The sequence below is a fragment of the Rousettus aegyptiacus genome, unplaced genomic scaffold, assembly GCF_014176215.1.
Source record: "Rousettus aegyptiacus isolate mRouAeg1 unplaced genomic scaffold, mRouAeg1.p scaffold_m13_p_4, whole genome shotgun sequence".
Taxonomy (NCBI): Eukaryota; Metazoa; Chordata; class Mammalia; order Chiroptera; family Pteropodidae; genus Rousettus; species Rousettus aegyptiacus.
In genome coordinates this window covers 126295378-126317539 of record NW_023416307.1, presented here as the reverse complement: position 1 = coordinate 126317539, position 22162 = coordinate 126295378, and the positions used below count along the sequence as shown (strand labels likewise).

The window sequence follows — 22162 nt, the reverse complement described above, 5'->3', positions numbered from 1 at the left end:
ACATAGGAAAAATTAACAGAAAACACGTAAAAAGCTTTTGTACTCAGCTGACCTGTCATTTTATGTAAAATATGAAACATGGAAATAGAGACCAACACTGTGTGTGTGTGTGTGTGTGTGTGTGTGTGTGTGTAACACATACTTTGATTTAAATAAATGTAGCCATAGCGTGATGTCAGGAACTCTTACCAATAGGATGACAAGCTTTGCCCTGCCCTCTCTACCTCCCCATTTTCCTTGCCTTGTCCAGGCCAGGCCCTCCTTCGGTGGGTGTTCATGACCAGCAACATCTCTGCCCTCTAAGCTAGAACAGGCCTCCCTTCTGCAGACCCAGGGACAAGGGAGGAGAGGGGCAGAGAGAAGCAAAGTCCACTCTGACTATGATTTTCCGCCCTTCATTGTCTCAAAAGGCAACAGGTTCCAGAAAAAAGCCAGAAGAAGAAGAAGAAAACCAAATGGCGGGGAGACCGGGCCACTGGCACCCACAAACTGCAGTGTGTGATATTGTGACGGGCCTGAGGCCTTAAGCACAGTGACCATGAACTGGCCAGTTCTTGGGATCCCTCCACTGCCTAACCTCACTGAAATCCATTTCTAACCATGACCCTTGAACCTGAGGACTTGGCGCAGAAGGAAAAGGGAGGGAGGGCAGGGAGGAAATGGGGCCTGGCTTTGCCAAAAGGGCACAGGCGTTCCCATGTCTCATAAGACACAGGAAGCCACGCTAAACAGGTCGCAGCCAGCCCCTCATGTCGATTCAGCCCAGTTCCTCCCCCTCTCTAGGTGGCTGTGCTGTTTCTTCAAGCTACATAGTGTTGGTTTGATGTGGAAGTGTTTATCCAAGTACAGAGTACAAAACAAGCCATGAACAAGCTCCCTCCATGTCTCCAGTCCAAAGTGTCTGAGCTTGGGTGTCTTTTGTAGATTTTTAAATTATTTTAGTGATTATTATTGTATCGAAGGGGTCTGTGCCCACTGCCTGGCGAAGTTTCAGGTCTTCGATAGACTCTCTAACAACATGTCTGGAATATCGTTGTTGTTGTTTTTAACCGAGCTTTCCCAGCAGTGCCAAAACTCAACTCAACATGAAAGTAGAATGACTGAGAGACCAGAAGGTAACGGGGACTGTAGGTGGAGGCCTCAGGAGAAACAGATGCTGCTCATGGCCTGTAAACGGGAGAGGAGAGAGATGTGTTTACCTGGAGGCTTTTACTGCAGATATTAGGAGACAGTTTTATTTTGCTGAGGGGAGAGGCTGGAATGAGCATGGCAGTTCTAAAAGGAGTTTTCATTATCCCGGGAATGTGTAAACCAAACAAGTGGATTGGCTTTGCCGAAGCGTTCATTTCTTTTTCAGCCAGCGTGGGTTGAGTTCTGTTCTTCCCAGCCGGGTAAGAGGGCTTCCTCACGTCGCCTGTGCTGCCCGGTGCCTCTCTGATGCAGACACGGTAACACAGGCATGCATGTTGCTCCACGTCAAAGTAAGCTAATGTGGACGCCATCCAGGAAATTCTAGTCTGTGCTGCATCTTAACCAAAAGTGAACCAATACCGGTGTTACGAAAACAGCACCAAGACCTAAAGCCATTTCCCCTCTGACAGCCAATTCTTAAGCTTGGTAAATGAACAAACCCCTTGAGCACTTGCAAACTTAGCATTAGGTTGCCTTTCTGGCACACACTTTTATTAACCTCTCAGATATTAACTATAATATGTGATTGGAGGAGAAAGGAAGGTTTAGGTGATGGCATGGCTCCCATACACCTGTTTCTACAAGGGGACAGTCCCCCAGCTCCCTGACGATGCCCACCTCCCTCTCAGGTGCTGACAGAGTGAGCCAAAGACTAGATTTTAGGGGTTGGGATGGGGGTGGAGGGGCAGCAGGAGCAGCAGTACACCTCTGAGAGACGGTCAGAAGATGAGGTGGCACTACTAGTGACCTCGTTTTCTGTATGTTACAAATCAGATCACTAGACAAACTAGAGCATACCTAGCAGGTGGCCTGGCCACTATTTGGAGGAAGAACCCTGGGGAAAGCGAGTGCCAGCTGGACATCGGGGCACCTGCATTCTTCTCCAGTTTTGAAAGTGTGCCGAGTTCCTAACTCGGCAAGATCACCAGCACTGAAGGGCCCAGCCGAAGAGTGATTCTGCTGCAGAATGAAACAGCTGGAACTTTCATTAGTTGGAAATCAAACTTCTTTGTCTAAATGGCCCTTTTTTCTGACCCTAAAAGGCAGGATAACAAGGAACATGCCAGATCAGGCGCCTCAGAGCTGCCCAAGATCCTGTAATGTTAATGGGCATTTTAAACACTAAGGAGACAAGGCTCTTTCTGACCCTTATGCTCCTCTGAGCCGTGTCTGCAGCAGCCCCGTGTGCAGTTTGGTGGCTGGAGACAAGGAAGAGGCAAGGCAGGTGGAAAGGAGATGCTTTGCACTGACGGAGTGGTACAGTGGGACGGGAAGCCCTACACACAGCGCAGCAGCCACTGCTGGGGAAAGGCTACCGGGCGTGGAGCAGCACCAGATCACCCCTGCCCGCTGCGGAGCCTGCACCTCGCTGTCAGCACTGCATGGCACATCTTGTTGGAAGCGGACCAGCTGGCCTAGAGCGAAGCTCTCAGGCACGAAGGTAGCCAGACCAAGGGGCATCGACCGCTTCTGTCCTCCTCCCAGCCCCCACCCGCAGGGGCAGCGCGTCTGGCCCACCCCTGGCCCCATCTTCCAGGGCATCTGTTCTGCACTCAGCCCACAGTTTAACTCCACAACGCCCAAGAGAGAAACTGGTTAAAGGATGGCCTTCTGCAGCCTCTGCTGTTGAGCCAGTGGTCAGCCTTCATCTCCTATGACCTCATCGTTCCCATAGGTGAGATGGGTAAATAACACTTTTAAAAGACAGTTCTTCGTACTGGCCCTTGTGGCAGTAGCGGCTTCCAGATAGGCCAGAATAGAGTGTGCCCGGGGGCACCCCCAACCCCTCCCTGGTCACCTGGCAGCATCAGTCCAGGGAACCAATTGGCCATGCTGTTTGATGACTGAAGAGCCCATTGGAACTTGTGTCTTTGGTGACATCCTATTGTTCCCACTGGTTTTACAGGCCACCTGATAACCCCTCACTCCATGCCTTTACCACTCTGTGTGCTCAGATTTCCTTCTAAAATTCTGACACCCACCCCCCAACCCTGCCGCCCCCTTAGAGGACCCCTTTTCTCCCCAGCAGGTAATCCTAGCCATCCTCTCTATCCCCACAGCCTGGGTCTGTGGCCACTGACTTCCTCTGCCACACAGGGCACCCTTGGATGCTTTCCCTTAGGACCTTTCCCCCCACCTTCCTGTGGCACTTACTGTGGAGAGTGCCTGGTAGCCTGGTGTGGCCTGTCTCACTTTGCCAGGCGATGTGACCCATTAATACGTGGCAGCTCTAACCCAAAGGCACATCACGTGTTACAGTAAGTCCAGAGCCATAGACACGCTTCCTCCATTAGCAGCCCATTGGATTAGAAATTCCACGTCGGGTTTCCTTAGAATGAAAGATACTTGAATTATGGCGCAACTGTGAGCGCCCAGCTTCGTTACACAGTATTAACAGGTGGCCATGGTCGTGAAATGAGGGTGATGCCTGAAGATCTCGATGATGCTGGAGCCTTTTATGTAACTTTTTATTAAGTTTTTGTGTATCTCAACTCATTAATAAAAGAAGAGGAACACTTGTTTGTCTTATTTCCCCTTATTCAAATATTCCTAAAGTTTTGCAGAGAACATTGTCAGTTGACAGTGCTCTGACACCCCCTCTTACAGGCAAACCTGAAGCGAGGAGGAGACGACGGGGGCCGTGTGCGGTCTCTCCTTCCTGCACGGAGCCAGAGGAGGAGGGAGGGTGAGAGCAGCACTGGGAGACACAGCCTCTTGATGCTCAGCAGCCCTGGGTTTGAGCTCTGCCATCAAGCTTTCTGTGCCTTCGAGCGGGTTGCCTGCTTTAATGTTCAGCTGCCCTGGCTATGACTAGGACAGTTGCGTACGCCTCCTAAGTAGACTGAGGGCTGAAGCTGAGCGTGGGGCTCATGGTGAGAAGCCCATAAATGGTGCTCTTTGTAAGGGACACCTGTTGGATTGATCACCTGACCTTGCGTTTCATGGAAATGGCCCCCACCACCATCCACAAGGTTAAAGTCTTTGGTACAATGTGATTTTATTTCCCTCTGATTGAACTTGGTGGGTCCTTGACCGAGCTGAGCCTCTCTCTCCTGCATCATCAGTTCTCTCTCTGCTGGATCTTTCCCATCTTAAAACAAACACGAACAAAACCTTCCTTTGACCTATCGCCTCTGGTAGACACCACGTGCTTTTCTCTGCCGTCTTTTGCAGGAGGCCATCGTAAAAGAGTAATCTGTACTCATGGCCATGAATTCCTCTCATTCCTTTCTCTTTAAACGGCTCCAAATAGCCTTCCACCCATCATTCTACTACTGCCACCCTTCTTCTCAAGGTCACCAATGGCTTTCATCATGCTAAATTCAATGGCTGGTTCTCAGTCTTCTTGTATTTGAATTTCTTGCAGCATTAAAACAGTTGGCCACGCCCTCTTGGTAACCTTTCTTCCGTTGCTGCCATCTCTTGGTTTTTCTCCTTCCTCGTGGTCACTCTCTAATCTCCTCCTCCAGCTCCTCCACTTTCACCTAACCTGTTAACTTAGGAGCACCCCAAAGCTCAGTCCTTGAGTCCCCTTCTCTACCTAAACTCACTCTCTTTGTGATTTCATCCAACCTTGAGACTTAAATGCCTTTTATGTTCTGATGACTCCCAAAGTTATATCTTCAGTTTGAAACTCCCAAACTCCACACATAGAGCCAACTGCCTACTTGATACTTCCACTTGGCTGTCCTAAGTAGAGTGTTTCAGAGTTAATGTGTCCAAAACTGAGCTCCCGACCCTCACCCTCCCACACCTGCTTTACCCATAGGCTTCCCCCGTTCAGTTGACGGCAGCTCTGTGCTTCCAATTGCTCAGGCCAAAAGCCTTGGAGTCACCCTTAATTCAGCCCTTTCTCTCACACCTCACATCTAATCTGTCAGCAAATCCTGCCGACCCTCCCTGCAAAATATATCCCGAATCCAGCCATTTCTCATCACTTCCACTGCTAGTGTTCTAGACCAAGCCACCATCATTCATGCCTGCTTCACTCATCCTCCTGCACTTCAGCCAGAGAAACTGGTGAAATGGAGGTCAGTTTATGGCTCTACTCTGTTCATGAAGAGGGCTCATGCTCCCTAAGGTTCGAGAATCCTTGAGTTACTACATGTAGGTAAAACTAAAAGTTCCTACCACATGAAGGTAAATGGGAGCTTGTCTTGGTCTCATCAGCAAGACAGCATCTGGATCGCTGGGCAAAGTTGCCCAGCTCCTTCCCCTCCTTCCTGTATCTCATTAAGGAGGGTCCCTCAAGGTCTGGAACTTGGGACCCCAGGATGGGTAATTAACCTTGGCTCCTCGAGGTGACAAAGGGGCTGACACTCCCCACCCAAAATTATAATGCAAAATTGTGTGCGTATGTGTTCTTCTGGGGAGACAATCACATTTGATCGGATTCTCGCTGTACCACCGTGTGTTAACCCAGCGAAAAAAAGAACTGCCCCTTGAAATCCTTTTCTGACTTCAGATCCTTCTGGTAGTTTCATGGCCATTGAGAGTAGGAAGAGGAAATGAAAGCAGCAAAGATCCATCTACTCTTCTAAGAAGCTCTGACAAAATTCTTCACTTGGTTGACACATCCATGAACTCGCCCCCACAACATCCTGAGGGAGGGGGCCAGCCGCCCTTCTCCCAGTTCCCCTACATGACTAAGTGTGTGACCCACACATGACTCACTACTGCCTCCCCCACCGTGGTTAGCACCACCTGCAGCCCCAACACCCTGGTCCAGAATTAGCAAAGGGGGAGAGGAAATCCGGGATGCTATGACAGCCCAGAGACTACTTGACAACCCAGCTGGAAGCCTGGCCAGGGAAACAGGGACAGAGGAGGGATGTGAGGCACGTAGCAAAGGCACCTGAGGTCGGATACCATCATCTCGAATTTGTAACCACTTAGGCCAGTGTATTAGCAAAGGGCTGTGTATTAGTATTAGAGTCACTTCAGGAGGTTGGGGGCAAAGCTCACTGCCCAGGCCATACCCCCAGAGAATTGGGTGTCATCGGCCTGGGTTGGGACCTAGGTATGAAGACTTTGTAAAGCACCCTAGGGCTGAGACCACTCACTGGGTCCTTTTATTCTGGTCCCTTGAATACTGGTCACGATCTACCATGATACCTCATTTGTTCACATCCCCTCCATTTTCATATCCCTAGGGCCAGTGGAGGGCCTAGTGATACAAAGTTAACAATGTTTATTAAATGAACTTAATAATTACTACAGATATCAGCAGGGGGGCTCCATGTCTTAAAACCTAAGTCAGATAGGCTCCTACCACCCTCCTCTGTCCTCAACCGCATGGCCCACTGCAGTCCCGAGGCCAGCTACAGGCTTCAGACGTTCCTGGGACTCAGGTTCTCGCGGTGACTCCCACTTCTGTCTTTGTTCCACGGCCTCACTACTCAGGTTCAGCTCCTGCCTCAGTTTCCACAAGGAAAGCCCACTCTCAGTAACCATCCTCGAGCTTTGCTGAGGGCTTGGAGGTCGCAGGGATGGCCCCTCTGCAGCCGGGGCCTCTCAGTTGGCCTTCACCCCATGCCACACTAGAGCCTCCACCAACCCCTACTGGTCCCCTGCAGCTTCCCTCACCCTCGGCTGGTTTGCTTTCCTCGGCCACATCCCTTTCTAAGCTGATGCATGGTTCCAACTATTACTAGGGTGATCAAAGTTTTCAGTTTGCCCCAAACTGAGGGGTTTCCTGGGATTTGGGACAGCTGGACAGTGCCGGGCAAACCAGGATGGTTGGTCACCCAACTAGTAAGAATAAAAAATGTCACCTTGTTCTATAACGGTACTAATTACATAAATTAGCTGGTGGTTTTCAAACATCATAATCACCTGGGAGGCTGGTTGAAACTGGAGGATTTTCTGATTTGGCAGGTCTGGGATTGGGCCTGAGAATTTGCACTTCTTACAACTTCGAGGAGACATGATGTTGCTGGTCTGGTACCACACCGTGTGAACCCTGAATTAGCTAATCCACGTTACACCTTCCGCTGAGGGCTTGGCACTGAGCACAGCAATACTAGTGACCAGCAAACGTTTTGCTGAGCCCTTACTGTAAGCCAGGCACTACGCTATTTATACATATTATCTCATTTAATCCTTGTGGGCAGGCACCCTGTGGGGTAGGTGATATGGAGCTTGTTTTATAGAAAGAAAAACCAAGGCCCAGGGACAGATGGGAGGACTCAGCCCACACTTGCACCCAGTTCTATCTGGCTCCGAAGCCGATGCTCAGTTTGTCACCACCCCCAGCACACTGAGCAGGAGCTCATCCCAGCCTGCCACCCCACCCTTTCTCATTTTAACTTGTTCGAGGAAAATCTTTCAGTGCATCTCCCACACCCTCGCCTCCTTCCCTCCTTCCCTCCTTCCCAGTGAGCTGAATGCAAATCAACTTCCCCTGTGACTCAGCAGCAGAGCGTTTTGAACCTTTTTTCTGGATCTTCTGTGCTGAGCCTCCACCCAGGGCAAAGCCCCCAGCCCTGTCCTCCCGCTGCTTTCTTCCAGCCTCGTTGTGAGCAAGGCCAGGCCAGCCCAGCCCAGCAGTTAGCACAGCCGTTGAGACCCCTGAGGCCTCATGTGCATTCCGGGCCTCTTGGCCTCTAGCCTTGGGGCGCACTCCACTGTCAGGGACCCCACCTTGGCCCTTCTTCCTTGTAAAGTGGCCTGGAGGAGCCCTCAATGTAGGGCACAAAAACTGTTTTTTGTTACTATATCACTTGACCCCGCCAAAAAAAAAAAAAATTCGTCCAGACTTTTTGTTCCATCTTTATGGTTGATATTACTGAGACTCTGGTATTTTGGGTGAACAGAACTTGAGTGGGGCAATGGCACAAACACAGGTTACCAGGTCCAGCCCAGCTGTGCTGTGGCTGATGATCTTGGTGAATTGGCTGACCTCTCTGTGCCTTGATTTCCTCATTTGTCACATTGGGTTGATGATAATAATTGTACTTTTAGGGCTATTAGGCTATTGTTAGGTTTGAATTCGATATATACTTTCAGAAGAATGGATGGCACATAGAATCTCTATTTAAACGTTAGCCAAGATCCCAAAAATCTAATCAGTAAATGCTTTCGGAGTGCCTACTAGTGAAGTCAGCCACCACTTATCGAACACTTAGCAAGTACCAGTTATTGTCTTTGCATGGGTCACCTCGCTTAAGGCTTGGAGAAGCTGGGTGACTTGCTCAAGCACGCAGCCTCAGTAAGTAGGGTGCTAGGATCCCAGTCCAAGAGAGTCCCCTCTGCCTCCCCTAGGGCAGAGCATCAGCTAGGAGGCTCAGCGCCACCCCACCGCCACTGTCCCTTGGATTTCCAGCCTGCAACTCCCTGCCCTGCACCCCCCCCACCCCGTCCTCTCGCCACAGTTCCTGCCCTCACACCTCTCCCCTGGCTTTCTCGCCCCCATGGCCCAGTGCTCTTCACCTGAAAGGCAGCCTCCATACCCTACCAACTCCATCTGTTGTCCTCTCCTCTCCTGGGTTCCAGGAGCTACTCTGAGCTCTGCTCTTACCTTGCTCCTCTTGTCGATCAAAACAGAGTCGATCTGCATGGCAAACAAGTTGGCATTGGGCATCAAGAGGTTTAAAATCCTCTATCTTAAAAATTCCACTTCTGGTACCCTCTTCTACAGAAATCACCAAAGATACAAAGAACAACGAACAAAGCTTATCTTTGCATTCATAATACAAAAAATTAGAAATGATCTAAGTGAACCATAATTGGGGAATGATTAAATAAATAATGTTACACCCATAAAATGCAGTATTATCCAGCTATTAAGAGCAGATGTGTGAACCAACACAAGAATTATTCATTTCCTGCACTTTCATCATCCCTGGATGTTATCATCTTTTTTGAAATCTGTACTTAGTGGAAATGTGAAGAAAATGGCATCCAACTTCTATTTTATTTTCATTTCTTTAATCACCAATAAGATTAGACTTTTTATGATTTGTCGGTTTTTGTTCCTTATAGATTGACTATTTATACCTTCTCTTCAATTTTCTATTGGAGATTTCATTTTTCTTATTAGTTTTTATGTATTAAGTTTACTAACCATTTATATGTTATATTTATTGCAAGATTAATTTTATTTATGATTTATTTTTTTAATTTTATAGACTTCTTCATGTAAATGTTCAGGGCTATCATTTTCTCCTTTATGGTTTTTGTCTTTAGTGTAATGCTAACAAGATCCTTTCTCATCCAAACATTTTTTTTCTAATACCTTTATATTGACATTTTGTTCTCAGATAACTTCCTATTCATTAAATAATAAAATGAAATTGTCCATGCTTCATACCATTATAGTGCAGATTAAATGTGCTGATTCATGGAAAGTTCTAGGAACAACAGAGACACATAGTAGGTGTTCTGTCATGGTTGGCTATTATTATTAAATATTAATCCATTGGAAATTTATTCTGGAGTTAGGTATGAAATAGGTTTTAGCTTTGTGTTAAGCTAGTTGTCTCAATGATTCAATTGTATAGTATTCTGTCCTCATCAAAAAGCTTGTGGCTGGAATGCAATCTTTTTGTTGACCTCAGAGTTCCAGGGGGGATTCCCTTTACAAAGCTATAATCTGGGGGTGAGGCTACTCCAAAACTCCAGGGTCACTCGCTCACTCAGTACTCTCCCTCATGCCAAGTTCAAGGCTTCTGTCACAAATTGCCTAAGGACAGGGTGCAAAGCCAAGACATGCTCGGCCTGACTGCTATATCCTTTCCCAGCCCAGGTTCAGCGCCTTAAAGCATCAGCCCTTCTACAAACCCTCCCTTTAGTCTGGCCTCTGTGGCCAAAGAGATTCCCCTTTGCCCTAACTACAACCCGCTCAACCTGCTAGGCCAAGTACACCCACTGCCCCCCAACTTAGCATGACAAGGTAGAAGCCAAGGAAAAGACAGGCCCTTTGTTTTGCACTGGGTGGACTCGAAGTGGTCCTAAGCATCACCCAGCAAGGCTTTCTGGCCACTGCTGCTTCCTGGGTTCACTAAGGACCAGTTTTCCTCGGTCTGAACCTCAAGTGTTAATTCCTTTCCCTCCTTATTACTCACCTCTGCAAGGAAGCTTTTCAGAAGTGATACATACTGTCTCTGAGGGGTGTGATATCAAAGGTTAGAGAAGGAGATGTTGATTTATTGGCAGAGATGCCTCTCTTTGTTAGGCAAAAAGCTGAAATGCCACCTTTGGAAGGCTCCCTCTATGCAGGCAGAGTTAGGGAGCTGCCCAACCCTGAGAGCGCTACTGAGACATTTGTGCGGATGGAGCCCCCTGGCCTGCACGGCAGTCATGGCAAGCGCCTAGAGCTTTCAACCTACTTCCCATTGTGTCTGATGAGAAGAAATTAAACTCCTCCCAGGTGAGGAGACTGAGCTGCAGAGATGTTAAACAACTCTCCCAAGGTCTCCGGAGCAGCACAGCCAGGACTCTTACTCTGCCTTCCATGCCAACCCCAAACTGGGATCAGAGAGCACTTCCTCCCTATGTGTCCGTGGCAAGCTATTCCAACTCATAAGCCCAGGCTCCCTCTTATGAAAAACAGGGCTCATATGAGTATTCTTCTCCATTTACTGTGAGGATTTAATGAGTTGATGAATTCAAAGAGCTTAGAATAGTGTCTGTCATATACATAGAAAGTTCTCAGTACTCCAGAGTTGCTATTTTTAGCATTATCAACATCAGTGCAGAAGTAGAAGTAATTGGTATGAGTATCCCCGTTTGAGGTTCCCCCAAGCCTGCCTGCTCTGAGTGTTGTTCTTGTCCACCAGGTGGCACCATTGCAGAGCGAATGGGTCTGTTTCCAGGCTCCTCTGAGTGATTTGCAGGGAGGCCCTTCTGCTCCCACAGGTGCCCAGGGACAGCAAAGGTCAGACCCTTCTACCCACCTGCTCTTGCTCTGGCACTTCTTGCTTGCTAGGGTTGCTGATACCCACATAAATGTACGCCCTGGGGACTCAGAGTCTGGAGCATAGCAAGTTCACCGTACGTGTTGTGTTTGCCAATGGTTCACCCAGGGCCAGGACTGAGAATCTTCTCAGGAACCCTTTGAGGAACCCCTGTGGGTCTAAACTTCCTCACCCCAGGCCAGGCTGACTCCTTCTGGACACTTCACGCTAAAACTAAACCTTAAACCCTCACAGTTGGCTTCCAATGACTTCTGGGGTTTGATTGGTCTGTCTGCTTTAAGCTTCCCAGGTAGATTCAAGGAAATGTGGGCCCCCCCCAAGAAGGAGTTTCAGACAGGCTCTTCTTGGCTCAGTTCTCACAGGGCTTCATACGCATTCACAGTCCCAGCACTGCCACCAAGGCCCTGACCTCTGGCCTGTTTACTCCACAGCCAGCATTTCACAAAATGCTGTGTGAGGACCTCCTGCCTCAAGCACAGGTGGAGCCTGTAACAGGGCTGATTCCAAAGCCCCATACTGCAGGGCTAGGGGTTCTCAAGGCGTGGTCCCAGGACAGTTACTACACATCACCTGGGAACTCATAAGAAATGCAAATTATCCCCACCCCAGGCCCACTGAATCAGAAACTCTGAGTTTGGAGCCAGCAGTTTGCCATTAACAAGCCCTCCAGGTAATTCTGCTACACTGAGAAGTTTGAGAGGCACTGGCCTGCACTCTCCCCTCTTCTGTGGCTGTAGGATCCCTCTCCGCAGACAGCGCCAAATCTCTCTGCAGTGGTGCAGTAAGTCTGATTCATCATTTCCAAGGAGCCAAAATGTTTTGCCAGTGGTATGGTTGGTGGGTTTTGTGGTATGTCATCTGACATGGTTGTGATAGGCATTCTCCCATATGATGGTGTTCAAAGCTATTGTGGTTTTAGTTTTCATCTTGATGAAAACGTGTTAATGTTTTCATTACAGTTGCTTAGCAAATAGAGCTCTGACTTGTGACAGCCAACTTCACAGATGATCAGATTTCATGATCTCTCCTGTTTTCGACAGCTATGCTATTTTGCTCCTCTGCAGTAAAGGGTTGCACTGAAACATTGAGGCGGCCCTTTTATAATGTGAAAGAGAAGGAGGTGCAAGCCAGTGCTCTCACCCTCCCCCCCATATTGTTAATGAGAGCCCCTGCCCTGGGGAAGGACAGGCTTAAGATGAGAACAGCATGGTTCCTGGAGGAGTGAGAGGTACAGACTCATCCTTTTGGAAGCTCACAATCTCAAATAGACTATAAACTTTTGGCAGAAAGTGTAAACAGTTCATTCCTTTCCCTCCTGGTCACCTCCAAAAGACGAATTTCTTAGAACTCAGCATTGCCACTCAAATCACTCCAACACATATGGTGAGAGAGGAAAGATAGACTTATTTCTTGTGAAATGGGGCTGGTGGCGTCATGTAAACAAGGCTCTCAATAATACTGGAAGCTACCAGAAAAAAAAAATAAAGATTTTTTTCTTTTTTGTTAATTACAAATAAACTTGTATGTTTCTTAGAAACCCTCAACCCAATTCTTATGATTCTATGAATAGAAGTATAGTGGGTTGAATAGTGGTCCCAAAAAGATATGCCCAAGTTTTAACCTCCAGTACCAGTGACTTTCTTTGGAATTAGGGTCCTTTCGCGTATAATTAAGTTAAAGATCTTATGATGTGATTATCCTGGATTTAAGGTGGGCCTAATGTCCGGTGTCCTTATAAGAGAGAGGAAACTAGATCGGAGACACACAGAGGGGAAAGCATGAGATGACGGAGGCAGAGACTGGAGTGTTCCATCCCCAGGCCAAGGAACGCCGAAGGTTGCCAACAGCCACCAGAAGCTAGGCGAGGCTTTAGAAGAAACTAACTCTGTCGACACCTTCATTTTGGACCTCTGTCCTCCAGAACTATGAGAGAATAAATTTCTGTTGTTTTAAGCCCCTCAGTTTGTGGTAATTACAGCAGCCCCAGGAAACTAAGATAAAAACATTATGTGCTACTTTATGGCAATAAATGTGAAAGCCTGGAAAGAACATGGATGATTTTTTCCAACAAAGTTTATATTGCGAAATATGATCCAGAAAAAGGTAGAAAACTTGAACAGTTCAATAATAATAGAAAAACTTGGAAAAGTTATTAAAGATTTATCACTTTTATAAAGCACCATGCCAAGATTGTTTATAGCTAAATTTTACTTAACTTTCCAAATTAAACGATTCCCTTGTTTTTCAAACTTTACACAACTATAGAGAAAACCCCTCAGTCATTTTATAAAGCTAGAAATACCTTAGTATCAAAGTCTGATAAAGCAAATTGAAAGATTAAATGAGAAATTTCACATATGGAAATAGATGCAAATATTAAAAACATACTAATAAATCTGACAGTGTACAAGAAGAACACTGTGTCGTGATCAGGAGGATTATTCCGGTTTAAGGGATGCTAAAAGCAGCACTTCCTGATGTCTGAGTTCTGGCAGAAGCTCCAAGGCCAAGGATGAGGGTGGTCAAGCACATCCCTTTCTTGAGACACCTGATCTCTGGCAGCCCATTAGAACTCTCCAAACCATGAGGTTTCTTAGGCCAAAAAGTTGGAAAGTGTTATCAATGAACATACACCACCACCACCACCCCCAACACACACACATACACACACACCTGGCCTTCTACCTCAAGTCAAAGGAGGGTCTCCTGAAACCTGAGAGACATAGGAACCAATTATGACTCAAGGTCAGAGGCTGTGGCTGGAGCTCCCCTTGTCTGGTAGCAGATTACAGATTATCTTTAGAGGCTTGAGTTTCCAGCCTTCAGCGTCAGCAATGGCACGGTCCTATTTCCTGTGAGCCAGAGATGAACTCTGTATAAGGGAGCAGTATTTAGTGGAGACTTCCCAGACAAGGCAAAAAGACAGCCAGGGGACTGGAGAGAGAAGTTGACACTGAACTTGAGGAGGCACTGCCTAAGTCAAAGGCTTTCTAGATGAGAGAGCCTCAGTGTTGGGGGAGTAAGACGCCCCCCCCCCGCCCCGGTAACTGTAAGTGCAACAGGCACCAGGCAACAATGTACCAAACTATTGGGGCCCTCCTCCTCATCTCTGTTCTCTCCCAGAGGGTCTCTGTGATGGTTAATCTTGTGTCAGTTTGACTGGGCCACAGGGTGCTCAGATACTTGGTTAAACATTATTCTAGGTGTGTCTGTGAGAGTGTTTCTGGATGAGATTAGCTCTTGAATGGTATACTGACTAAAGAAGACCACCCTCCCTACTGTGGGTGGGAATTGTCCAACCCACTGAGGTTCTGAATAGAACAAAAAGGCAGGGGAAGGGAGAATTCACTCTGTCTGCCTGGCTGAGTTACACCATAGGTCCCCTTGGTTCTCAGACCTTTAGCCCCACACTGAATTATACCACCAGCCTTCTGGGGCTCCGGCTTGCAGACCCTGAACCCTGATGGTGGAACTTCTTGTAATCATGCGTGCCAACTCCTTACAATAAATTAATATATATCCTATTGGTTCTGTTTCTCTGGAAAATTCTAACTAATATTGCTCCCAAAATAGCACTTTAGGAAAGAAGTGAAGCCCCTCTTCCCACTACAGATTTCTTAGTGAGAGGCAGAGCCGTAGGAGAGGAGAGATTTAAATTAGATGAAAGGTTGGAGTTTAAATATTAGATCAAATAGGGCTTTTCTATTACTAACAGAAAACTGTTCTTAGGCCAAAAACAATCATAAAAGCTGAAAGCTGTCCAAGATTTCATCCAGAACAAGAAAGAGCATACCCAGAGAGTGGGATCGAAAGGAAGTGGGATTAGTTTGCTTTCTGCTTGCACCTTTCTGAGTAGACATCTGTGCAATAAAGTGGTTCCACTAAAAATGCAAGTATGACTCTGTAGTAGGATGATTTAAAAATCATGTGGTTAGATCTGTAAACGTTTGATAAAATGCAGTACACATTCCCAATAGAAAATACTGGATAAAATAGAAAGAGAGCACCTAAAACTTTAAAGACCGTGTACCCCAAACCAACAACTAGTATCTATTTCTAAATATTTAGAAATATATACAAAAAACCAAAAGGCATTTATATTCCCATCCCCTAGAACTAATAAGTTGGCACATTTGCTTAACTGAGTTTTTTTTTAAAAAGAATAATTATTCTGCTGCATGATACATGTTTGTTAAAAAGAATGCAAACAATGCAGAAAAGTGTAATGATGAAGATTTTTAAACCACCAACCAGAAACCATCATCATTAATATTAGGTAAACAATATTCCATGTATCTTTAATAAATATTTACGGATAGAAGGTTAGAAATTCATACATAGATACACATGTAGTTATTAAATTTGACTTAAATTTGCTTCTACATTCATGAGAAATATTGGTCTGTAGTTCACTTTTTTTGTCTTAATCTGGCTTTGGTATTAAGATACTACTGGCTTTGTAAAATGAATTGGGAAGTGTTCATACTTCCTATTTTTAAAAGAGTTTATATAGAGATGATATTTTCTTTTACAATGTTTCATAGAATCCAAGAGTGAAATCTTCTGGGCCTGGAACTTCTTTTGTGGGAAGTTTTAAATTACAAATTCAATTTTTGAAATAATATAAATATAGGGTTATCCAAATTTTCTGTTTCCTCTTGGGCCATTTTGGTAGTTTTTGTCTTTGAAATTTGTCCATTTCATCCAAATTGTCCATTTTTTTGGCAAAAAGTTGTTTATAATATTCTAGTCTCACATATCTATTGAGACTATAGTGATATTCTCTCTTTATTTCTAATATTTTGTCTTCTTTCTTTTTTCCCTTGGTCAGTTTAGGTAAAAGCTTGTTAATTTTAATGATATTTTCAAAGAACCTGTTTGGTTTCATTGATTTTTCACTGTTGTTGGTCTGTTCTATTTCGTAGCACTTGTCTTTATGATTTCCTTCTTTTCTCCTACTCTAATTTTAATTTGTGCTTCTTTTACCAATTTCTTGCAGTAGTGACACAGATCACTGGCTTTAAATTTTTCCTCTTTCTAATATAAGCATTTAAAACTATACATTTTCCTCTTAGCATTGCTTTAGCCATATCTCACAAAATTTGATGTGTTGTATTTTTCTTTGTCATTAAATTAAAATGTTCTCCAATGTCTCTTGTGAATTTTTCTTTGACCCATGGATTATATAGAAGCATATTGTTTAACTCCCAAATATTCAGATTTATCTAGTTATTGTTATTGAGCTCTAATTTAACCCCATTGTGGTTGAAGAATATACTCTGTAGAATTTCAATCCTTTTAATTTTATGGGTTAGCATATGGTGTACCATGTACACTTGAAAAGTATGTAGTTGGCCATTTTATGATGCAGTGTCCTACAAATATCAATTAAGTTGAAGTGTGATAGTGTTGAGATCTTCTAACTCTTTGCTGATTTTAAGTCTAGGTCTATCAATTTCTGAGAGAGCAATCTTAAAACTTCCAATCATGATTGAAGAATTGTCAATTCTCACTTCGCTTAATTTTTTTAACGGTAGGAGAAAAGGGAAACAAATGCCAGATTAAGTAAATCGAATATGAAGAGCAATACAGTAGACGTAAACCCAAATATATCAGTTATTACATTAAATACAAAAGGGCTAAACATTACAATTAAAGACAGAGATTGTCTGACTGATTTTTTTAAAATGACCCAATTTTATATATATGAGACACACTTAAATATAAGACACATATAAGTCGAAAGTAAAGGACAGAAAGAGATATTGTCATATAAACAGTAAGTACAAGAAAGCTGGAGTTATTATATTCATATCAGGCAAAATAGATTTCAAGACAAGAAGAACTGTCAGAGATAAACAGGGCCTTTTTATCATAATAAAATGGTAAATTCATTAGGAAGACATAATTATAAATGTCTACAAACCTAAAATCAGAGCTTCAAAATAAATGAAATAATATTTGACAGAAATAAAAGAAGTAGACAAACCAAAAATCACAGTTGGAGATTTTAACTCTCCTCTTAGTAACTTATAGAATAGCTAGATAAAAAAAAATGGTGACAATATGGAAGTTCTGAACAATACTATCAATCTTCTTGATCTAAAAGACACATAAAATGTTATACAAAACAACTACAGAATATACCTTCTTTTTAAGCATACATGGAACCAAGATAGACTATTTGCTGGGCCTAAAACAAGACTCAACACATTTCCGTGAACTGAAATCATACAAAATATATTCTCTAACCACAGCTGAATTAAATAAGAATGAATAACAAATAAACTGAACAATCCCCAACTCTTTAAAAAGGAAACAGAAACTTGTAAATAATGAATGGATCAAAGTGGAATTCACAATAGAAAATAGAATAATTTTTAACTGAACAAATAAGGAAACTATAACATATTGAACATAAGCCTGACATAAAAATAAATAAAACATCTGAATAGTCATGGATGTTAATGAAATAAGATAATTAATTAAGAACCTTTGCACAAAGAAAACTCTAGGTTCAGATGATTCAATTGGTAAATTCAACCAAACATCAAAGGAAGAATACACACCATACACGAACTCTTTCAAAGCACAGAGGAAAAAGAAAACCTCTCAATTCATTTAAGAGGCCAGCATAATTCTGATATCAAAAACTGGCAAGGAAAGAAAATCACAAGAACAGAACATCTCAGACAAACATTCCTCATAAACAGAGATGCAAAATTTCTAAGCAAAATATTAGCAAACCAAATACACTAACAAATTAAAATGATAATACTTATGACCATGTGGGTTTTATCCCAGGCATTCAGGGTCGATTATACATCTATAAATTAATTGCCATAATTCACTGCATTAACAGAAGGAGAAAAACTGTATCATCGTCTCTACAGATTAAGAAAAAGCATTTAATCAAACTCAGCAAACTAATATAAAAGAAGAAGTTTCTTAATCTGGTAAAGGATATCTCTTTAAAATTACACTTAAATTATGCATAATGATAAAATTTTGAACTTTCCCTCCGAGATAAGGAACAAGACAAGAATTTTTCTCTCACTCCTGTTCAACATTGTACCAGAGGTCCTGGCCATTCTAAAAAGGCAATGAAAAGAAACAAAAGATATACAGATTGAAAATGAAGACGTTAAAATGTGCTATTGGCAGACAACATGATTATATTTTTGGAATTTCCAAGAGTCTACAAGCAAACTCATAAGTTAGTTTGTGAATACAAAGTCAATACACAAAAATCAATTGGATTTCTATATGCTAGCCACAAAGTACTAGAAAATAAAATTAAAATAAAATTTAAATAACATTTTAAAAATAAACACTGACCATACCATCAAATATATTGAAAACCTAAGACTGAGTCTTCTAAGATTTGTGCAAGTGCTCTGTTCTGAAAGCTACAAACATCTAAAATAAAATAATAAGCCACAAATTATAAATGAAGGGACATAACATGTTCATGGGTTGGAAAACTCAATATTTTTAAGATGTCGTGGGCAGAATCTTAGATGGCCCCAAGATCTCTGCCCTCTGGTGTTAAGCCCAGTATAATCCCACCCTCCCTGCAACCATGAGTATGGGTGAGATCAGTGACTTGCTTCTAGCCAATACAACATGGCAAAGATGATGGGCTATCACTCATGATTATATTGTGACATATATACAGGCAGTTCTCACTTTGTTCAGTAGTGTGGGACAAGTTGAAACTGTTCAAAGTGATCTTAATAAGATTAATAATCAATAGGGAAAATAATGATTGTTCCCCGACCTTTCAAAATGTTTGACAAAAGCTTAATTCCCTTACTGTCAATAATAAATATATTAGGAAATGAAAAAACACTAAAACTAATTACAGTGACAGTATCTACCAAAACTAAAAAGTATCTTATGACCAAGCAATTTTACACAAGACCAAGAGAGCATATGCCCATTTAACAATATGTGCAAAATTTTTCATATCAGTTTTATTTATAATAGCCCAAAACTAGCAAAAATATATAAATTTCTGTCTTCAAAAGAATGCATCAACAAATTGTAGCATATTCATACAATGGAATTCTACACAGAAATTTCAAAAATCTCAAACATACAACCAAACATAAATACCAAAAACTTTAAATTAAGCAAAAAAGCCAGACATGGAAGTACGCATACTGTTGGATTACTGTTGAATTTAACTTACATGAAGTTCAAGAACAGGTACTTCTCATCAATGGATATAGAAATCAGAAGAGTAGTTGTTTCTCTCTGGAGATGGATGTTAACTGGTAAAAGGTATGAGGAAAATTCCTGGAGTGATAAAGATGTTTTGTACCTGGATCTGGTGATGGTACAGATGTATAATTAGTAGAAACTGGTTGAATTGTACCTTTAAGACTGGTATATTTTACTATATAAAAATTATATTTAATAAAAATAAATATTTAAAAAGGGAATATTTGTAAGCTTTTAATACAGTGCTGTACACACAGTGTGGTCTGAATAAATGTTAGCAATTAGTTATTTTAAAAATTTGTAGGATTCAGTAGTAGCTATGCTTAGAAATAGTTCTAAATGCGTACATTATAAAAGAAAAGGGGTTGAAAATTAATTATCTTAATTTCTATCTCGAAAAGGTAACTAAGAGAAAAAAATAAAAACAAAGTAAACCTCTCACAAAAGTAAAAGAAAGGAAATAAAGATAGAAGCAAAATTATCGAAAGCAGGCATACAATAGAGAAAATAATTGAAGCCAAAAGGTGGTTATTTGAAAAGACTGATAAAGTTTATAAACTCCTAGCAAGACTGATAAAGGGGGCAAGGAATAAAGCACAAGTTTCCTATACCAAGAACTTAAAAGAAATCACTACAGATACTACAGACATTTGGAAAAAAAAAAAAAAGACTATTATAAACACTTCTCTGCCAATACATTTTAAAATTTAGTGCCTGGCACATAGAAAGCCCTCAATGAATACTTGTTGAATGAATGAACAACAGAGTCAAAGACAAAGGTGGGAAATTTGGGAGGAGAATTAAACACCAGATGGGAGGAGGCAGACCTCTTTTTGGAAAAATGAGAAGAGTCAATTTTTCAGAGTTTAAGAGATAAAAGAAAAGATAGTGGACAAAAGTCAAATAAAAATCATATTGAAACTTTCAGATCATGTTTCCACACAAAAAAGGTCTAATTTATTTTAAGTGTGTTGCAGTCAGAATTTGCATTACTGGCAAATATTAAACAATCCTCTACCACAATAGGCATGAAAAACCTAATATATCCCAGCAGCCTACTCCTCTCAGTGAAGGAATGACAGTTGCAGTTCTCTATTATAGTATGGCCTAAAAGAAAATTATCAACACATTTAAGGCAGATCTAATTATAGACTCTAAAATAACACACCTTGTCTTATCTTAAGTAAAAAGCATATCTACATATGCTTTCGGAAAGACAAAACAAAACTTTTATAAAGAGATTTACTCATTCCATAAGTAATGAGTGTCATCAGGGGTTTCCCTTAGTCAGGTATGGTTTACTGGGCGGTAGAAGTGGGAGACAAGTGTGAATGAAATAAGAGAATGCGGGCCTTAGAGACTCTCTTCCCAGAGATGGGGAGAGACCATCCACACAATAGGCTGGATGCTGGTGAATTCAAAGGAGAAATCAAAAAAGCCTCATGGCAATAGTCACTGTGCCATCTTTCTTCCACTAAAAGTGAAACCTATTCTTACATTTCCTGGCATTTTTCTGGACTATGTGTTGGGCAAGATTTCATTTTATAATTGGAATGACAATTTTTATCTCTACTTTTACAGAAAAAAAAATATTAGACCTTAAGAATTCATTTGGCATCCATAGATTAACATACTAAGGGTGATGAGCTACCTAGAAGACTATTTTGGGTTCTGATCTTTTTCTCAGTTTTTTTTTTCAGTCATTTTCCAGCAGTTTTAGTAGTTGTTTCTTTCTCCACATTCTTCTAACATTTTAATGAGCACACAAATGTTATTTTGATCTCTCTGTTTTAACAGCCAACTATAAAATAATTTCAGTAATTAATACATATGATATGACTTAATAATAATCAAATAATAGGGATTTTTTTTTTTCAGAGTGATATCGGAGAACTTTTGAGATTCTATTATCCCATGTTTGGAAAAAAAGACAGGGAGGAGAGGAATCCAAACTAAAACTAGCTCTGCTTGTATGTCTTTGTACAAACAGAGAGAGAGGTGAGGAAGGGTATAAACTAAATGAATAACATTGATCACGCATATGTGCATAATTTTAAATTTATTCTTTGTACGCCTTTGTATTATTTGTTAAATCAAACACGAATTACTTTTGTGATTTCATGAACTCGAATAAAATAAATTTAACAGATGAGAAATATTATGATGTTTTCTCAAAAATTAAACATAGAATTACTATATGATTCAGTAATTTCACTTCAGGTATATAGCCAAAAGAATTAAAAGCAGAGACTTAAACAGATATTTGTACATCCATCGTCACTGCAGCATTTTTCACAATATCCAAAAGATAGAAACAACCCAAGAGTCCATCAATAATAGATGAATGGATAAACTAACGTAGGATACATATAATGGAATGTTATTTAGCCTTAGAAAGAAAGGAAATTCTGACACATGCTACAACATGGGCAAACATTGAAGACATTTTATTAAATGAAATAAGCCAGAAATAAAAGGACAAATATTCCCTTTATATAAGGTATCTAGAATAGCCAAATCGAGACAGAAAGTAAAACAGTGGCTGCCAGGGGCTGGGGGGAAGGGAATACGGAGTTTTCGTTTAATGGGTACACAGTTTCAGTTTGGGATGATGAAACATTATGGAGATGGGTGATGATGATGGTTGCACAACAATGTGAAAGAACCTACTGCAGGGGAACTGTGTACTTAAAAATAGTTACAATGGTAAATTTTATTTTAGGTATATTTTAAAGCAATAAAAAAGACATCTTTTGTCTCATTTAGTTTAGGCAAATAAAGTACTAGTTTGTGTGTATCAGGAAGTGCAGGAGTGGAAGATGGAGCAA

General features: G+C 42.1%; 1 protein-coding gene across 4 annotated transcripts in view; it reads left to right on the top strand.

Moving 5' to 3' along the window:
* MRAS (muscle RAS oncogene homolog) overlaps positions 1–3710 on the top strand; it is a 54530-nt gene extending 50820 nt beyond the window's left edge. For all 4 annotated transcript variants that reach the window (XM_016151179.2, XM_036218944.1, XM_036218943.1 and 1 more), the window contains one exon: positions 411–3710. In XM_016151179.2, the coding sequence (XP_016006665.1) occupies positions 411–510 (100 nt within the window). In that variant the 3' untranslated portion in view covers positions 511–3710. The remainder of the gene's footprint in view (positions 1–410) is intronic.
* The last annotated feature ends 18452 nt before the right edge of the window (positions 3711–22162 follow it).